Source organism: Rhinolophus hipposideros (assembly GCF_964194185.1).
Source record: "Rhinolophus hipposideros genome assembly, chromosome: 15".
NCBI lineage: Eukaryota > Metazoa > Chordata > Mammalia > Chiroptera > Rhinolophidae > Rhinolophus > Rhinolophus hipposideros.
The window spans coordinates 45,677,899-45,699,668 of NC_138061.1; the positions used below are offsets into that span (position 1 = coordinate 45,677,899).

At 35.8% G+C, this 21,770-nt stretch overlaps 1 protein-coding gene across 4 annotated transcripts in view; it reads right to left on the reverse strand.

The window, feature by feature from the left end:
• CTNNA3 (catenin alpha 3) overlaps positions 1-21,770 on the reverse strand; it is a 1,458,437-nt gene that overhangs the window by 700,079 nt on the left and 736,588 nt on the right. For all 4 annotated transcript variants that reach the window (XM_081075326.1, XM_081075327.1, XM_081075328.1 and 1 more), the window contains exon 9: positions 20,564-20,716. In XM_081075326.1, the coding sequence (XP_080931452.1) occupies positions 20,564-20,716 (153 nt within the window). The remainder of the gene's footprint in view (positions 1-20,563; positions 20,717-21,770) is intronic.

Genomic DNA, 21,770 nt, shown 5'->3' on the forward strand with positions numbered 1-21,770 from the left:
GAGTGGCCAATGGCTCACTGTTTACAGCTGACGGCCAACTAGCCACAGCTGATGGCCATCCAATCACAGTTGATGGCCATTTACTACCTGAGTGAGCACCTTACCACGTGACGATGAGAATCTGAAAACTGCACTCCTAGCTCTGTCCCCACACCCCACCCCTACAGGGTCTTTCCTCACAATCTACATCTACAAACGTCTTCTGTGAGGGGCCCTGTGCAAGGAGCCTGGAGGTGAATGCAATATCCTGGACACAGCCAGGCTCTCTGGACACAGCCAGGGTTTCTCAGGGCACCACCAGTCCTTCTGGGCATAGCCAGACTTCCTGGGCTTCTTAGGGTACCACCAGTCTTCCAGGGCACTGCCAGGTCCTCTCAGAGCACTGCCACTCTCTCTGGGCACAACCAGACTTCTTGGACACAGCCAGGATTTCTCAGGGCACTGCTACTCTTTCTGGGTCTCTCCCATATTCTCAACGATGGCTGGTCAAGACACAAAAGCAAACATTCTGCCAGTTCCACTACATGGTGGTCCATTCTCAAGCAAACAGTCAAGTGGTCCATTAAGTTAGGGATGGAAGGCAATTCCCCATAGTCCATAGTCATTCACCAGGGCTGTGCATTGGCCCCACAATGTCTGTCCTCTCCACTGGACGAGGGCTCCAAGTTCTCCCCAACTTGGGGGTGAGGGCCTCAGCTAGCACTTCCCAGCCCACATGGCCACAACGACCTTTGCTTTCTGCAGCCTAATCTGGTTGGGGAACCATCCATGTCTTCCTACCTCTCCATAGGGGTCCTGCTCCTCCTGGTCTTCCTGAGACTGAGTGTTCATATACACAAACTGCTCCACTGCCCGTCAGAGAGCTTTGGCCAGCACCGTACCCTGCTTGCTGCACCACTTGTCATGCAGGGTGTCATGCGGGGTCTCAGCTCCCACTCCCCATATAAGAACACAGGATATGGTGAGGTTAAAAAGAAACACCCACGGAGGCATACATAGGGGAGTCATAACATTATAGTCTTGCTGGTGGCTGGGTTGGAGACATAGGAAGCAAGAGCCACACTATTGGCAACCTGTTGTCCACTTCTGTCTGCCAAAGCTGACATTCACTGTGCTAACTGTAACCTGTTCTTGCTAGGTCAGCCACCATCTTCTTGCTAGCCCCCGTTTTTCTCCTAGCGTAGCCACAGCAGTTATATCAGTGGCCAATGGCTCACTGGTTACAGCTGATGGCCAACTAGCCACAGCTGATGGCCATTTACCACCTGAGTGAGCACCTTTCCACGTGAGGGCGAGAGCCTGGAAACTGCACTCGTAGCTCTGTCCCCACAGATACTGATTATATTTGGGGGATGTCAAGGAAGATAAGAAACTATTTCAGTCATCTCAGTCATCATTAGACCTATGTGACGAGATTCTCTGGATATACACACAGATTATAAACCTCTGAACAAAGGATCCAGAGAGGGGATGAGTGAAAGACATCTACCTGCTTCCTACTGAACCATACTATTTCAGACGTCTAATCCACTAATCATTCTATCATTTCTCAATCCATTCCATCTCCACTGTATTTATAGTGGTTCTCCAACTTCAGTGTGCATCAGAAATACCTGGAGGACTTGCAAAAAAAAAAAAAAAGAAAGAAAAGAAAAACAAAACAGATTGCTATCACTCTCTCAGAGCATCTGATTTAATAAGACTGAGGTAGGATCTGATAATTTGCATTTCCCTGGTGATGCTGATGTTGCTAGTCTGAGGACCCTGCTTGAGAATCACTAGTTCAGAGTATTCATCCAATGGAATGACAAGTTAAAGCTGGACAAATTTTTTTTTCCAACTTTTCATCAGCTTGTATATTTTCATAGGTATTTCCAAGGGTAGGTAAGGAAAAGTGAATTAAGTATCCAGAGTTACCCCGTTTCCCCGAAAATAAGACCTAGCTAATCAGTTCTAACGCATCTTTTGGAACAAAAATTAATATAAGACCCGGTCTTATTTTACTATAATATAAGACAGCGTCTATAATAAATATAATATAATATAATATAATATAATATAATATAATATAATATAATATAATATAATAAATATAATAAACATAATATAATACAACTAATGTAACTAATATAATATATAATAAATATAACAAATTTAATAAATATAACATAATATAATATATACTGGATCTTATATTAATTTTTACTCCAAAAGACACATTAGAGCTGATTGTCCAACTAGGTCTTATTTTCAGGGAAACACTGCAGTGATTTAGTTAAAATAATTTGTATATTTCTTACTTATTTTACTTCATTATTATTAAGTTATTATCAAATTTATTGTTTAAATTATCATTATGTAGTTATAGTTATAAAGGGGCCAGTTGGAAACTAAATGCTGTTTCATTCTCCACTAGAACCATCAAAACTACTTTGTTAGGACTGTTAATTTGCAAAGCTAATTCCGGGCTGGAATTCTCTGTAGAAAACTTTGTTAATGGGGGACAAAACTTTTTAAAAATCTAATACAATTCTAATAGAATTAAGCCTGGGGTTTGGGGATATGTGTGTGTGTGTCTGAGAGGCTAGGCACAATGAGACTTTACTCAATCGATACGAAGAGTGCCACGTATTTTAATAAACTAAAAAATTAAATTTACGGCTGTTGTGAGAATAGTTTCTGAGTGACAATGCAAAACCTAACGTAGAAATGCCACATTGACACAGCATGTGTGATGTTCAGGGGTATATGCTCCTTAGCTCTGGTATATTTGATGCTTCAATCCCAAAGAGAACAAGTTCCAGATTACCTTTATGTAATTGCTCTGTAATATTAAATTTTGTCAAATTATTTTTATTTTATACATTGAAGTATTCCTGTCTTTCCAATTATCTTAGGAATTAACAAATTTGTATTTTCCAGCACATGGAAGTTCCCTTTAAATGAAATGGAAAAGTGCTCTGTTCATTTCTCTTTTGCTTTTTATAGTTATCTTTTCCCCATATAAAAAGGACATTTCCTTGTCTCCTTGTCAGATGTGTTGTTCTCATAAACATAAATAGAAGCTGGTTTTGCAATTGAATTGTCTCTCCCCCCGTCATCTTTATGAAATTATTACAATGGGGTTTCATGAGTTAGAATAGAAGCATGATTAAATTCTACCCGACCCTGTTTAGCCCTTTATTCATAGAACATTTCCTAGAACAAGGAACTTTGGAGAATAGAGAGATGAAAAACAACCTTGCCCTGAACTTTGAGAAGCAAAACTCTCCCCTTAGATTGTACTGTTGTTCTCAGAGTGTGGTCCTTGAGCTTCACAAGCATCAGCCGCAGACTTGTTAAAAATGTTAATTCATGGTCCCAACTCTACCTAGTGAAGCAGAAGCTTTGTTTAAACAAGCCACCTGAAGAAGTTGTTTTAAAAAGCCCTCTGGGTGATTCTTATGAACATTAAAATTTGGAGACCACTGCTATAATACAAAGTAAATTATTGTGAAAAAATTTAAAAGGATGTCTTCGCAGAGTTAGAAAGTGAAAGCAATGCCTTCTAATGTAGATATGGAAGGCTTCTGGCTCTTGAACTGGAAAGTAAAGTGGGTTTTATACACGTCCTGAGGGGAATAACCACGTGGAAGGAAAGGACCTGCATAAACAAACTCCCAAGACCAGGAAAACCCAAATCTCTCATTGTGTAAAGGGCAGGTAAGTCAAAGTATAAAGCCTGAAGACATTATCAGAGTTCTTTGTGAATACCACAGGACAAAAAGGTCTGATACCCGGAAGAGTGAGGGAGGCCTCTGGGAGTGGCTTATATAGTGCTGGATCAAGAAGGGTAATGTCCATTCACAACCGTCATTTAAACTGATGACTGGGAATACACAAATTCAGATTTTCAGAGCTGAAACAGACTTTTAGGATATCTAATACAACTCACTACACAGTGCGTGAATTTCGGCTCTATAACATGTTGGGTAAGTGTTTGTGTGACCTCAGTTAGGTGATATTTCATACTTACCAAAATTCTTTTATACATAAAGACAGCTAATTAGCAAGACAAAGGGCATGTTCTAGTGCTCTTAATTGTTTTTTTCCTTTGTCATTTTCACTAGCTAATGAGTCAGTATCTCCAGATATAAAATATTTTAATATACACGTATCTTATTCTTGCCTATTTTATTACACTGCTAATTAGTAGGCTAGGCTTACGTTTTATACCATTTCTTTTGTCCCTAGTTTTCTACCATTTACTCATGAATTTAGAATCACAACATGAACGATCAAAACCACTCATATCCACTGATGTAGAATAAGGGGTTATAAAATTAAATTATGGAACATAAGATCCAGAATGGTCCAGCACACAGACCAAAGTTGCATTTACTTATACAGGATGATCAGAGGAGCATCAAAAGGCCTGACTGACCAAAAACACTTCCCCACTGGCTGGTTATATTGGTTAAAAAAAAAATAGATAAAAGAAGAAAAGATATGTTTATTTATAGGAATAAACATAGGTCATGAGATTTCTTCAGACATAAAATGTGAATACTCATCATTGCATCTATTTTAAATAAGAGCAATTCCTAATCACTAAATAGGATAGACCTCAACAAATAAAACTAATAAAGTCTTCAGGATATGACTTTTTACTTGCAGGTAAAAGATTTCTTATATGTACATTAACTACCATTAAGAGATTTTGTAAATGCTGTCTGAAAAAATGAGACATCTTGTGGTTAATCTGAGATAGATACTCTAGAGCCACTTTGAAGAGACACTAAATTGTATTCTCAAAAAGATGACTCTCATATTTCTGCTGTAAGGAAAACTGTAATACACTCAATCAGATTTTAAAATGTCTGGCATGAAATGCTTCTAGTTCCTGATAAAAGAGAAAATTGTACAAGAAGAATGTATTTGGAGAAAGTGAAAATGAGAACTCGAGAGAGAAGGAAGAGGAGACAGGAGGAAAAGCAAGAGGAGGGATGGGGAAGAGAGTAAATCGTAGGTGGGAGAGCTGCAGTCTCTATAAAAGTGACTGCCGTCATGGAACAAAATCATTCTCTAAGACCTATCTCTTCTAAAGGATCTGATTACACACTGAAAAAAATAATGATCACTTCCTAAGTTTTTACAGATAATCTGGATGCACCAAGGATTTATTAGGTAATTTTGTTATGAGAGGTTTGTTTGTTTGTTTATTTCTCCTTAGTACAGGTTCCATTGCTTTGAATTGGTCAAAAATACCATTTGTTTGAATAATTAAGAAATCATTTATTATGGAGGACATAGAAACATGTTATTTGCATATGATATTATTCCTTGGATCACAGAATTAAGCAACAGCATTTTGGTGCTAGAAGCACCTTATAGATACTATTGCCACATATTTACCTAATGGGATGGTTACACATTATCAAGCTCAATCATCTAGTCAGTGAAGAAAGAACATTTGTCTTGTGACTTAGTGCTGCCCTCTTTGTACTCATCGTTCTGTATTACCTTTTTCTAGTAAAAATATAATGGTCACTGGCTACTCAGAAGTTAGTAGAGAAAAGTTGTTTGCTTTGCATTTATATTTTTAAAATTTGGCTTTATGTTAGTGTATAATTGGCTAGTTTGGTTAGTTGAAAATCTCAAATACTATTTCGTAAAATAGATTATTAGCTTAACACATCAACTCAAAATAAAACGCTTACCAAATGACAGAGAAAAATAATAAGTGTAATTAAGCCTCCTTTGTGTTTCAATAAATGAAACTTTTCATTTGAGTTCATTCTTGAATCTGAGGTGTAATTACTATATCATTAGGAGTGCTAAGGGTTGTTTTTTTTTTATATTGAGAAATGCATTTCAATAAAGTTTTTCAGGAGTCATCACCCCCAAGTAATTGTTTAATGACCTCTGAAATATCTTACTTCAATTCTAAATGCTAAATTCTTTTAACCACTAACACAGAAGCTCTTTAAAAGCCAAGAGTGACAATTTAAGAACCGGGCTTCATTATTTTCTATGGATCGGCAACAATTTGGTCACCTGTTCACAGTCAGCTCTTCCCTCAGCACTCGTTGCATTCATTCCCCATGTTTTTGTCTCCATGTACCTAGTGACCAAGACCATGCACCTAGCACAAGGTCTGTGCTCTCTTTACAGTGAATCATGTTTTTTTTGTTATCCTCAATTTCCATGCCTTTTCAAGTTTGACATCTGCATAAATATCAACAGAGATTCTAAATATTTTCAACTTAATGTAAAAAGTTCAGATTTTCCTTGTATTTGGTTATTCTGCAATTGCTCAAGGATGGCCAGTAAACTTGGTAAAAATCACACCAGAGAACAAGTTCATTTGTTGGCATGAACTCTACTACTTGGAAACACATTGTCAAGATGCACAAAATATTTAAAGGACTAGACTCTCAGCACACCATCCTTTAAAAGCCAGGCCTGCTCCATTTGTATTCACAGTTATTCATTCATTCAATTAACAATTATAGAATAACCACTATATGCTCCATACGTGGGGGGTCTGATAATGCACAGAGCCAGAAGTTCAGGGGCTGATGACTTAGCTAAAGAGAAGACAACATTATTCCAAGAAAAGACGAGCTTATGAGTATATGAGTGTGATTTACAATAGGAGGCCCTGGAAATCAACCTTGTACCAAGTAACAGTATGCCTTACGCATGATCCTTAGTTTTCCTATCTGAAAAAATAAAGAATGCAGACTAGAAGTTCTCTTAGGCTCTTCTATTTGGCTGTCTCCTCTTGTCCAATCAGATGTAATAAAGTTGATTTTGTCAGAGTAAATGCTAACATACATTACTAGGTAACATTAGACAAATAGATTCCAAGGCCAAAATCATTTTTTCAAGGCAAAGAATTGTCTATAAAAGGCATAATAGAAAGAAAGATTATGGGCTTGAATTCATTCAGACCTGTGCACACAAGTCAGCTGTGCCATCTTCTAACTGTGTGATATTGGTAAACTGAGTCACCATTCTTAACCTTCCTTTTCTATAAAAGGAGGAAAATAATATCGAAATGAGACAATGTATGTAAGCTTTTCTGGTACACATAAGCACTTACACAGGAGAGCTATTAACATAAGCATTATCTGTGCAGTATTTTTTTTTCTTATCTAAGCCCTGGTATGTTAACCATATAAGTTTATCTTCACAATACTCTGTAAGGTAGTATTATTTCTATTCTGAAGGCATTTGAAGACACGGAATCACAAACAATTTCACTCATTGCCCTAGGGGATATTAGGAAACAACTTCTGTATCTGTCCACAAAAATAGAGGTAGGGAGAGTAAAGTGTTAAAAACAGAGGTAAAGTGAGAGTTCCCTTAACTCTCCATGAGTGTCAAATTTTGCACAATTATTTTCATCCCCATAAAGTTAATCTTTAAAAGTTTGTTCCCACAACTTTACATACCTTTCTCTTATACATCACTGAAAGTGCATGCACTGTGGTGTATCTCTGCTTGTGTGTGTCAGGGCTGGAGAGACAGTACCACAGAGTTGTGATTGGTAAAAGGAGTTACTAATTGCATATTTGTAAATTTTTGGTCAGTAATCTCAAAGAATTAGCCAAGAGAAAAAATACGTCATTCATCAAGACGATGAAGATAGAAGGCACAACAGAAATAAAATGTTGGTGGATGATAACTTACCTAGAAGCATAATGTCCATAATTCAGTGACAGAGCCAGGAACAGGACCTAATTAAAAACTGTACACCTGAAGCTGAAGCTGAACAATAATGAATGTCTCTCTCTCTCTCTCTCTCTCTATCTCTCTCTCTCTCTCTCTCTCTCTCTCTCTATATATATATATATATACATATATATGATATATATATCATATATATCATATATATTATATATGATATATACCATATATATGATATATATAGACACAAGAAGTGGAGTTCAGCATTAGGAATAGAGACAATGGAAATGTAATGGCTGTATGTGACGTCAGAGGGGTAGTAGATGGGGGGCGGGGGGTTATCACTGTGTGAGGGATATAAATGATAAATGCCTATTACATTGTTTTGTACACCTGAAACTAATAAAATAAATTACTTAAATAAAATAAATAAATAAAAATAAATGTTTTTGTTTTATATTACTTGGATACTGCTTAGAAGTTTAGAATATGTATTATTTCCAGCCTTAATGTTTTTACTTTTTCCTGTGTAGTCCTTATCTTGGAAAGAGAAGGTATTCAGTATGTGCACCAGGTCGGAAAAAATCCCCATTCCTACTCTTAGGCAAATAATAAATACGCGGGAAATTCTTCAGGACTACGTGGTTAATCATGGCCATATGAACAGGAAGTTGCTAAATCTGCATCGGTAACGATCACACCACAGAAGCTTTGAGATCTCTCTGGCTCTTGTAAAACTGCCTGCAGGTCACACGCTCACAGCAGCACTACAGTCCTTTTTGAATTCAGCAGGTAGCTTTAGAGCTGTGAATCTTCTGAACACAAATTGAATTATGGAAAACTGATCTATGCACTATCACTCAGCTGTCTGCCAGTCACAACTCAGGTCTAATCTTTATTAGATCCCTGTAGAAATGTCTGAGACTGACCACAAATTCCAGAAGTGACATTGTGGATTGTCAGGGAAATGTGGTTTTCATATGCTGGAAGATTTAGAAAACAGGACTCCAAAAAAGGAGACTCCTACACCTGTCATAAATAACTACTCTAGTGTGGTTTGTTCAGCTACAATTCTTAGGGAGGAAGGTATCTTAGAAACAAGCATAGAAACAGATGGATATTGGGTGATCCCTACGCTTTTCTTCGTTCCTTTTCCTCTTGCTTATTAAAAAGGCTTATAACAACCATAAAAATAATGAAATTAGGTACTGAATGAGGGGATTTTTCCTCCCCACTGTCATGACCTTATAGGTCCAATGGGATTCATATGCTGGCAACAGTCCAGACATCTAAACAGAAGAATTGATGGTGACGGTTCATTTCTTAAAGAAAGCTGCTGACTGTGCTTCCTGCTGTCAGTTCTTCCCACAGAGCTCATCGACTCATCTCTGGCGTCAAAGGCATCAGCACTACCTCATGCCAAATCTAAGCAGGAAAATCTAATGCAAAGGGTCTGCGGAAATTGAAAAAGGATGATAACATAAAATGTACGTATCTGGAGATTAAAAGCTTTCAAAGTTCTCAAAACAAGATTGTCCCATGTGTGAGTCTCCAAGCTTATAAAGCAATTCCACAGCCATTTCTCTGACTTCAAGGTTATCTTTTGAAAAAAGACTACTGCTTTAGTATTTCTCCTCTGGTCCTAGCAATGTTGCTAAAAACTGTTCAATTTTTGAAATCAGATAAATCTGCTGTTTCGAGTATAAAATGTTCCCTTGTGGCTGCTTTCTTAGGTATATTTTATATCTGACATGCTACTAGTTGACAGATGTCTACAGCACCTATCTAATTAATATCCTAGAGATTCTGGCAGTAGTATTTATATAAAAATATTAAAATAATATTAATCAACTATTGATCAGTTATAAGAGAATATGTCCACTAACAAAATGCATTGAAAAATAAAACTTATTATCTTAGGTTTTTTTTTTTTGAGTTTTTTTTTTTTACACCACATTTTTACCTGGAACTTTAAAAATTAATAAAATAATTAATGAAGTTTATTTTTAGAACACTTTCAGGTTCACAGCAAAATTAAGTGCAAAGTACAAAGATTCCCATATACTCTCTACCCCCACACATGCATAACTTTTCCTATCAATATCCTGTACCAGAGTGGTACATTTGTTACACCTGATAACCCTACATTGACACATCATATCACACAAATCATAATGTAAACCAGAATTTGCTTTATGGCTCACTCTTGGTGCTTTACACTCTATGGGTTTGAACAAATGTATAATGACTTGTATCAATCATTATAGTATCATACAGAATACTGTCACTGCCCTAAAAATCCTCTGTGTTCTATCTATTCATCCTTTCCCCCAACTCCTGGCAACCACTGATCCTAGATGGTAAGCTCCAAAATGGCAGAGTCTATCTTTTCTCTGTCTGTGACTGAATCCCCAGCACCCAGCACAGCTCCTATTTTAAGTATACATATATTAAAGGAATAGATGGCTTTTTGCAAACATAATTCAAACTCTTTAGACATCATGTTGCTAACAAATAAAAAAATAAAGCAAACTTAGATATTTTCTTTTGACACAGTGAGTAATAGTTCGACTATACCAATGTTTGGAGTGAAAGAAGGAGAGTTAAAGTAAAAAAAAAAAGATGGGGGAAGAGAAAGAGAATTTGTAGTAGTTATTTACTAGGCTGATTCAAAGCACAGAAGTCAAAACCTGTGAGGATGTTCTGCTTTTTTTCTTTTTTTGGAATCCCATGCATAATTTCACAAAAAATGCCAAAGAGTGACTTAGAAAACCCAACTCTGTTTGCATGGTGCTTATACTTTAGGCAAAGTGATCAATGGAATGCAGAGTAAATTTGACTTTGTTTTCCAGTAACAGGAGCATTTCTTAAACAACATCAGAACTCACTACCAACTTGCAGAAAGAGCCCAGCCTAACTGTTTTGTTACGAAAGGGATTTTCTGGATACACAGCTATAGCTTTCCTCAGGTCTAACATACTCATGCACAATGATCCTCTGGCAAGATCTCCCTTACTTTCTCCCCATGCCTACCCTAGCATTGCTTTCAAATAGCAGAGACAGTAAGAGTGAAAAGCTGACCTGCTCTGTCCCCTTAACCCTTTCAATCTACTTCCCATTTCAAGATTGACCACTACAAGAAAGAAAACTGGAAGGAACCCACTTCCCCAAACCAAGTTCCCTTCCTGTATTTTACCATCTAGGTGCAATATCTGGTTCTCGCTAACAGGACATCCTACAGATCTTATCTACATCGCTTATAAAATCCATATTGCTGGCGCTTCTCTTTCAAAACTTGACTTTAGAGCAGAGATTGTAAAACTAGTGGGTGTTAGTGTTATGCATTGACATAAATGATGGCACTGTGTTTTGCTTTTATTTTGTTTTAAATTGATTTAGCTGTCTACAATTAGAAATCAACAGGTTTTTACATAAAAATCTGTATTTCTGGATTCTGTGAAGAAATTGTAATGTCTGATAACACAGGGCCTGTATTCATGCACAGCAATAATTGACCAAAGATGAGTTGAGGTGGGCTCTTTGGAATGGGCTGTGCTCTCCATTGCATCACATGGCCTCCCTATGAGCCCTTTCACTCACTACTTATTTGTCTCCTCCTGTAAACACTTGAATATTCTGCTCCTGCCTTAGGGATGTGCAGCACACAAGGCTGAGAGGCAGGTGAATGATGGTGAGGGGCACCTCTAAATGCATTTTAGGTTAGGAACAATAGTAATAAAATGTTCTATAATTTTTTAACTTTTACTAGGGACTCAATACGCTTTAGTGGACTCACTGAGGAAGCTAAATATATAGTATACATCACACTGATTTAAAAAGGCAAAATACTGTCATTTGCAACAACATGGATGGATCTTGAGATTATCATGCTAAGTGAAATAAGTCAGACAGAAAAAGTCAAGAACCATATGATTTTACTCATATGTGGGATATAAAACTGAAAGCAACAAAGGAACAAGACAAACAAAAAGAAAAACTCATAGACATAGATAATAGTTTGGACATTACCAGAGGTTAAGTGGGGAGAGGGGGAGGTAGAAGAGGGAAAAGAGGCTCAAATATATGGTGATGGAAGGAGAACTGACTCTGGGTGGTAAATACACAATGCAATATATAGATGATGTATTATAGAAATATACACTTGAAAGCTATATCATTTTCCTGACCAATGTCACTCCAATAATATTAATAAATATATATATTTTTAAAAAGGCAAAATGTATTCCACGATCCAAACAATAAAATTACAAATGGATTACTTGTACTTTCTCAGCAGAAGATGATGCCTGATCTCACTTAGGTCTTATATTCTGGACTAATCAGTAAGCAAAGTGTTCCCTAAGAGTGATAAAGAATGCATGCAGACTATTTCATGGGCATAAATGTGTGCATCTGGCTTTCTGCTTCTCTAGATAGAGAAAGCAAAATATGATTAGAGATTCTTAGAATAAAATAAAAGTAACTCTTGGAATTTTTGCAGCTTGATCAACTTAATAGCAGGTCTCTTGTCTAAAAGCATTCAGAAAGGTTTTTCCTCTCATCATCAAGGAATTAAATATATAAAACTTGGGCTTAGTCTTTATTTTTAGATTTATGGGCTACCTTTATTCCCTTAATCTATCATTTATAGAACTGAGTTGATTCCCTACTCTGTCATTTATTAGCGGGGTGACCTTAGGAGAATTGCTTAATTTCTTTCAGCCAGCATTTCTTTATCAGCAAAATGTTCATAAAAGTATTAATTTCAATCATTGTGAGCATTGACATGTGAGGTAATGAGTATAGAGTGCTTTGCATGATGCTGGTACATATTACTAAATGTTTTATATATTTGACTTTATTTACTCTTTTTTAATGAAAAGAATGTTAATCTAAAAAAGGTTATTTTTGTCCCATAAAAGCCATGACACTCCTTCAGTACTTCTGGTTAACCAGCTTCCTCCATCTACCACCATGTAATGTACACATATAAAACAAATAGAAGAATTCTTCTCTGGTTTCTAAAATTTTGAATGCCAGGAATGGAGAAGAATATTTAATCCCATATTTTCCATTTAAAAATCACTAAATTGCATTCTAGAGAGGTTGCATTCTAAATTGCATTCTAAACCTAGAGAGGTTTAGTGATTTGCTGAAGTTGCTTAAGCAGAAGAGTGAAATTCATCTGTTTTAAAACAAAAGTAAAAAATGAAACCAGGTTTTGAACAGTAGGGCTTTGTTCAGAGAAGCTCTATACAGCGTATTGCAGGAACTCACTACAGATTTTTTTTACATTGAGTGGAATAGTGAATTGATTAAAAGGAATAAATCTGTCCCAGTTACATGATTAGACTGGTGATTAAAACAAAGTTTGGGTTCTTGACCTGGGATTACTCATTAGTAATTACCAGCTGGTTAGTTTGCTTTTTAACTCTTGGCCAAATGCCATTATGGAGAGTAATATTGGGAAGTTTCTTGTTTCAGAGAAGTTTCACACGCCAATTAATTTTATGTCAAAACTTTGGGTATATAATTTCTACAGGAAGTTTTGCACATGCCATCTTTTGGCCAGTTAGTGTTCCTAAAAACACTTTTATCTATATTTGGAAGTTGAATACAAAGGTCCAACAACTACAGTATATTTGAAGTTACTTTTTAAAATCCGTTTTTCAAAAGGAAAATGTCATTGCTCATCGGGGTATTGGAGATTCAAGTGATCTCTTTCTAGATAAGATTTTGTTAAAAGAGAAAAAAGGAAGGAAGGAAGGAAGGAAGGAAGGAAGGAAGGAAGGAAGGAAGGAAGGAAGGAAGGAAGGAAGGAAACATTAAATAGAGGAAAAAGAAAAAGACTAATAATCCCTGAACAACAATGTCCATCCACATCAAGTGGTATTTGGTACATTAATATGTCATCCCATCTTACTATTATCTTCACTTTACAATGAAGTAGGTCACTTAGAAGACAGAGGCAAGGTATATGAAATGACTTTTCCAAGAATATAAAGCCAGGTTTCAAACCCAAGTCTGTCTCCATATTTCACACTTTACACAATAAGTCATGCTGTTTACCACTTTTTAAGACTTTTTATAGGCATAATAGACATTCTATATCATTTCTTTATATACTTCATTCAATAATAATTTATTGAATGCTGCATTTACTATATATATCAGGCCAGGGGAACAAGAACAAAGGCCCTAGACAATATTCTCAGGGTTCAGCACAGCATATGGCACACATTAAGCACTGAAGACATATTTGTTGAATGAATGAATAAATGAATGACTGAATGGGTGGATGAATGAATGAATACACTCTTGTCCTCAATGTGCTAATCATCTATCTAGAACCCACTGTCCAGTACATAGCCACCAGCCACATATGGCTGCTGTACACTTAAAACATGAGTAGTCTAGATTAAAATAAGTTGTAAGTATAAAATACACACCAGATTTCTAAGACATAGTACACAAAAATATATGATATCTCATTAATAGGTTTTATATCAATTACATGTTGAAATGATATTTTGGATATATTGGATTAAATAAAACATTGTTAAGAATAGTTTCACCTGTTTATTTTCACTTTTTTTTTTTTTTTTTTAGCATGACCACTAGGAAACTTTAAATTATGTATATGACTTGTATGTGGCCTTCTATTTCTACTAGATAGCATCAATCTGGTGATCGATGAGGTACTTGCTTTTCTGTTCCAATTTCATTATTCAAACTAGTTTTCTTCTTTCTCTTTAATGTATGACAATAAGTTAGGTTTTAAATGCAGTAATTTTTAAATGCCAGTCTATGCTCATAAGATCCAAATTAATTGTTGGGGGTTAGAAATTTTTATATCCAGATTGCAAAATAGTCCATACACAAACTCTCCTAAAATATGACTTCCCTTTGGACCCTTTCCTGATGAGAAGCAAATGCAACTCTCCAAATCCATTTCTGGATCCAGTTCTATAACATGAAATCTAACCGCTTCACCCTGGCATCAGATAGCCAAGGCTGTTATCAACTGCCTCTATTCCACTACATGCTTCAGCCAATTTAGCGATCTAGATTTCGTTTCTACTATATTCCTGGAACACAGGAGTGAGCATTGTGCCTTCACTCATACTGTTAACCTCCACTTGGAGTTCCCGTTTTTTAAATCCAACTCCTGCCTAGTCTTCAAGGTTTGATGTAAATATTGCTACTTCATGTTAAATTCCCATAATACTCTAATCCCATATAGTTCTCTCTCTCCACTTAATTTCAAAAACTAATATTCTATTTTTCTAAAAATCCATTTTTGATTGTGGAAAGTCTCTGACTTTTCTATAATTGTAGCACTTCCCTTTTCCTGTATTCCAGGAATGGAAAATGTATAAAGAAATCTCTAAAACATGGAACGATCACTCACTGTACATTCAGGTTTTTAAGGATCCTGCTCATCATGTATTTTAGCAGAAAGAGTATTAATATGCTGAGCAGTTTCTCATCCAGGGAGTGGGTGGTCACACCTGTGTGCTCTATTCTACAGAAGCAAGGGCATTTCTGACTTAGCTGTAACATCTCTTCCCACAGAAAGAGGAGAGCTGCCAAGGTGCTCACTGAGAAGAGTTGATGCTTTGTGTACAACAGTAAATATGGGTTTGTTCTTACTTATTTTGTTTTTCTTTTGAGGGAGGAAGGAAGAGAAATGGGAGGGAACTCTAAAAGCTTTATTTATTTATAACCAAACATTCGAGTATTCTTATTGGATAACAGATGACAATTAAAGCAATGTGTGACACTCAAACAGCATTATGTCAACAAGAAAAGATATCAGTAGACCTACAGCAATGAGCATTTCTTGCAACCAGTGAGTCCCCTCTAAAGCCTTCTCTTCTGGCACCGGGGCTCTGCTAAATCTGGCTCACCATTTTGTGAGTGGGAACAATCAGCTCTGTAGGTTGGAAGGAAATATTATAATTAAATGTCCACCCACTTTTTCCTTTTTGATGAAAGGCTCCCATGAAACTTACTAAAATAAGGTGCAACGAGACAGATGAATTTTTGATGAGTAAGTCACAGCACTGACGAAGCTAGCTTTGCACATAGAGAAACTTTTCTGATTTATAGAAAAATTTCAGGCCTCAATCATTAACACAGTCATATTTCACAATAATTAATATGGCAAAAACAATGGGATAAACTGGAGATTTTATAATTTCGTTGTGTTCAGCATGAACTGACTTGCTGAGAACAAACTGTACTATGATTGAAAAATAATAGTGGAGTTTTTAAAAATTAATTTTACAGAAATATTAAATAATAGCCATTATGATAAACAATGCATTGGTTGAATGTAATGGCACTCTTCTGACTAATAGTTATATTACCACATTAAAGTTGCAAACTACATCTCTGAAGTTCTTTAAAGAACGCAAAGTTCTTTAAAGATGTTATCAAATTGTCACAAACTCCTTCTGGGGGAAACTGGAGCAAGGTTTATAGTGTCTGTTTTTGATAATTAATGGCAAAGGCATTTGCTGAATCACTGTGAAGAATCATTTTAAAGTATCCAAGAACAGCAGAGTAGAGAGGTACTCTACTAAATAATTGGGCTCAAATCTAGTTACTAAATCCCCAAAGTCAACTTTTTTTTTTTTTTCAAAGTCAACTTTTTTTAGAGAGAAGGATAACTGAGTTGGTGTTATGCATGTGTTCCTTCATTCCATACAGATTTATTGGGCACCAAATGTAAAGACTTTGCTATTTGAAGAGGATCAAAGTGACAAAAGAGAAAATCTTTACTTCCTAGAATTAATGAATATTTTCAAGACACACTTAATGTTTTAAACTTTCTGGTTAATAGGTATTGTTGGTGGAAGCCAGTAGAGTTAATGGCACCCTAAGTCACCATCCGCACAGGATCAAAGTGCTGAGAAGCACAATTCAATGAGCACATGTGTCATTAATTGCTAATCACTAAGTGAAGATGAGTTTTAAAATGCCAACCTCTCGACTTCTGCTTCTCTTTCCCACTGGGGCTTGTTGGATCCAAAATCACAGAGTAACTTGAATGTTCAAAGTAGGAAAAGCTTTGCATAATAGTTACACAGTTCAGCAAAAAACAAAACAGTCATAAGGATCTAGGTCCTCGAGTTATCAGTATTACCCAGGGTTTTATAACCATCATTTGACCCATGGTCATTGCATAATTTTGTAACAGACTACATGACAATATAACAAAAGACCTCAGACATGATGCCTCTTGAGAATGGGAATGTTCAGGGCTCATTATTGGCCACTCTGTTCCTCATTCGTATTTCTTTTCTCCAATACACCAAATCTTTTTGGTTTTCTATTTATTACCCATATAATTTCTTAATACTTGATGTTTTTGCTTTGTGTTCAGTTCCACTTTTACTATCTTTTGGGGTTTTTTGTAAAAATTACAAGTTAACCATTATCTAATATGTTCCTTTAATAGCATGGAGTTTTTCTTCAAAGATCTCATAGGAGTTCTTTAAAAGTGGATTTGTTTTCCATTTACGTCTTCAACAAGTTCACTGATCCTAGATTTCTCAGACAAACATAGTTGAGGTACCAAAACCCAGACATGTTGAAAATAGCTTTTCCTTGAAGCCACTTAGAATCTTTCTGGGTAGACATTCTGCCCAGCTATGTCAAATTACCTAGCTTGGGAATAAGATGGGTATATGTGCATGTCTGTGTAGGGGGGTCCTAGGAAGAAGAGAGGTAGAAGATTGGTAAGCAATCTATACAAAGGGAACTCAGAATGTCCTGTGAAATTGATAGATTGGAGCTTTCCTATTTCCCCAAACTCTATCATGGACACTTCTGTCTCAATGTTTGTAATAAATTAATGATGATTTTTCTCTGTTTCTTCGGTTAGACAGCTCCTTTCAAAAAAGGATTTTCCTGGGAGATAAATGCTCTTTTTGTTTCCTTGATAACGAACCCAGTGTGCAGGCAGTATACTTAAAAACCATTTCATTTTCTCCTATGTCTATATCTCTTACAAAAATAGAAGTCTCCCAATTGTAAAAATGATTTGTTAGGTCACAGAAGTTTAGAAACTGACAGTGGCCTTAGACATTATCGTATTTGACCTTCGCTTTATAGATAAAGCAAATGAAGCCCTGAGAAGTGTAGTAGATTGAAGATGGCCACAAATACTTTGTTATTCCTTTCATTGAGAGGTGGAGTCTCATGGCCCCCACCTGCCACCCCTTCCTTGTGTTTCGGCTGGCTCTGGGATTGCTTTGACAAATAAAACACAGAGGAAGTGTCACTCTGCCAATTTCTGGGCCCAGGCCTTAAGAGAATGTCAGTTTCTACTTTCTGTCTCAGGCTTGCTCTTGGGACTTCTCATCTCAGAACAAAGCAACTATGCTGCCAGAAGCTGAAATTACACATAGAGACCATATATTCATGCTCTAGTCGACAACCATAGCTAAGCTCCCATCTGACAGCGAACGTGCACTTTCAGTCATGTGAATGTGCCATTGCATGTCTAGTCTAGTCAAGCCTTTGATAGGGCTATATTCCCAGCCAACATATGACAGCAATCACATGAGAGACCCTAAGTGAGAAGTGCTCTGCCCAATCAACCCATAGATCAGTGAAAGAATAAATAGGTGGTTGTTCTAAGCCACTAAGTTTGGGGATGGTTTTCTATGTAGTAAAAGCTAACTGGAACAAAAGATTACTTTGACTAGTTTCTACGAATACCAGAGTGAGAACTAGAAGACTCCAACTCTAGCATAATCTTATTATAATGTGTTAAGGGGACATACAGAGTTAAATTAGACACAATCTCATTCCCCAAATAGCTCAAAATTCCAAAATCTTTCAATCTTTCAACATTCACATGTAATACAGAAATTTCAAAATCCTTAAAAATTTCAAACAGATTCTTCAAGCTCTGTCTACACAATAATAAACCACCATTTGGGAATAAATTAAGGTAGCATTCTCAAGTGTTCTCTGAAAGCAATATCTTAGTAATACGTGTCATAGAAGAAAGAGTTGCTTAGTTCAACTATTTTGGGGGAAATTCTGATGAATGAAAGCGATCTCTTTAAAGCTAGATTTTTCAGAAATGTAAAATGTCCAAGAGAAGAAGTAAATAAAACTCCCCACCAAGTTATGTGATAAAGGAGTCCTTCTTTACTGAGTGCCTCCTGAGATTTATGTTTCATAGAAGAACTAAACTGAGAAACAGGAATAGGGATGCAAGTTTATTAGGAGAAACCAACTTTTACTTTCAGAATATTTCCCCAAAAAGTTGTTTTCACAATTTGGTGTGTCTGAGCTTAGAGAACATATTTTTAGACAAAATTTTTACAACTGTCAGCAGTTATACTTAGTTAGGTGCCTTTAACAACCTGTTCCCTCCTTGTGCTCTCTTACTATTTTCCTGTGGAAATAGTTACTAAATATTTGAGGAATGAGTATAAAAAGGAATACATGAAACCAGATAAATAATAAATAATTGAAAGAATTAGTTTTTTTAATGTAGAAATCAGCTCTGACTCTAATTAGGCTGGTTAGGGTTTTGTACATTTATTTCCCTATAAGGCCAATGGGACTTGTAACAGTTGTCTCAGAGAATTCTCGGGACATTCAAAGGAGATTTCAAAGTTGTAAGTGGGGCAGTTTTAGAACTGAAATGATCTTAGTAATCACTAATCACCTATTTATCTACTCCTTTCTTTTTCTAGATGTGAAGACTGGGATCCAGAAAGACTTTGTAGTGCAAAAGCTGTAATAGCTACACTGGAAACTTCCTTCCCTGTGGATCCTCATTAAAGATGTTGATAAAGTCCTCTAGTTAAGTAGATGTTACATTGAATGCTGTGATTCTGAGGTGCTAACTACTTCTAACTCACAAGTTTTATCAGCAATTTGGGCCTCCAAACACCCATTTTACCAGAGTTCATGGCCAGGATAGGAAGGTGTCACAGTCAAAACATTTAATAACCAGTATGGCATGGGCACTGACAATGAGAATAGACACTAGCCATAGACAGTTGGCACAGTCAGAGTGAGAGGTACCAGCAATACATCAGCTCTGGTATACAGATTCGGTCAATCACACTTCCCACTTCCTGCCCCTGGTTCTTAGTCTTGTGAGTATTATCACCTTACTGGTGTTGGAAATTCTTCCATTCAGGCTCTTTCTTATATTGTGGCTGTATTATTTATTCTAATACAATAGTTTCCATTATCTGTCTCCTAGGAATCGCCCAGTACTTCATAGCTCCTTGAGCAATATGCCATCCTGATCCAAAAATCATAGAGCATTTCCATGTTTTCAGTTTCCAAGAAAGAAGGAATTATAGTTTTACCATCTGCTGTTACACCAACTAAGACATGGATCAATTCACCAGCCCTACTTAATTATTCTGGATCTCTTTACCCCTGCATATCCTACGTTCTTGTTCTATATTCTCATTACATAGTTGAATATTATTTTAAAGGCTGAAGGAGTAATACAGCCATGAAAAGATGGCAGAAAAACAAACAAACAAGCAAACAAATTACAGGAGATAGAGGATTTGATAATTTTAAGTTACAATGGGAAGAAAATAGTGTAAGGATAAAACAAAATGTCTGTATTTAACCAGTATTATGTGTCCAGCTCTGAAAAAATATGAACCTAAAAAAACAACATTGGTTATTGTTCCATAGCTCTTTCTAAATAAATTACTCCTTTTGCCACTCAATGGGAATGGTTTATACAGTTCAACATATATACTTCCATATTACCTTGGGCTTTATTTGTAACAAGTTGTCAAGTTTTTATTTAACTACAATTGAATTGTACATGGAGAATGAGAGCCTCATTCTCCTGGATTTAGAGCAATTACAATTCTAGCTCACTTACCTCTACAAGCCTGCTGGTGTGTTCACGAAATATCGCAGCATATTCTTTTATTTCCTTTTCCCGGCCATTCTTGGCAGCTTCAATGAGAACCAAAAGTGGGACTGTCGTATCCAAAAAGGAGTCTGACACATGATCTATAATAGCTTTACGCAGCTGAGAATAGAAAATTAAAACTTTTTATAAAATCAGGAAATAGTTTGTTATTTTTATTTTTTACACTCTCAATAGTTGCAGAATTCATTATATACATATATTTTTTCACAATTCCTAAAATCATGATATTTAAGATTGTATATGTATGTCACAAAGTTAAAACAAGCAAAATATCCGAGAAAAAAATCATCGAACAATAATAGCTCTCTTGCTGTCAAAAATCACTATTTTTTCTTTAATTGTACTTAGCACAGAATTCAGATTATTAGTGATAATGCTTTACTTTTTCTTCAAAAAATTACTCTAGTGAAATGTTTATGCACATGTATAAACATTGTACATCATGTATTTTCATAATTACAAAATTATGAAATATTTTCTACCTTGTTGGAGGAACTGATGATAAATTTTGATAAGCTAAATTGTAGACTCCATGGTAATTAAACCAAGTTAGATCACCAATTATGCCATTTGATAATAGATTAATAGAGCAAGGAAAATAATAAATGAGTTTGATATCCAATTGTTTTCATTTGCATTAATTGTTCTTGCCCTCACACCTTAAATTATTAAACAAGTGTAACATTCTGCTACAATTACTTATTTTAAATTAGATTATGTGTAAGCTTATAAATGACAATCAGGTAATTACTCTATTCAGCAGATATTTCCTAAAATTTAAAATGCATTGGAAAATTAATGCATTGTATTTCTATGATATTGAGCCCCTAAGGATTATAATATCATGAAATGTTTCAATAACAGTGGCAATGACTATGAATGGCCCCAAAGTCATTCCCTCATTTAATTTAATAACCTTTATACAATAAAACAAAGAGATGAATAGCTTTCAGACAGGAAATTTATAATTTGCCTTTTGTGAAAATTATATTTTAGGGTAATTTTTAAAACCAATAGACATCCTATTTTGGATTACAGGAGAATTAATAATACATATTCAAGGAGTTGAATGATGTAGCTGAATAAAAACAAACAAACAAAAAGCATGGTCTATCTTTCTGTAATAACGATAGAATAAGAAATCCATAATGAT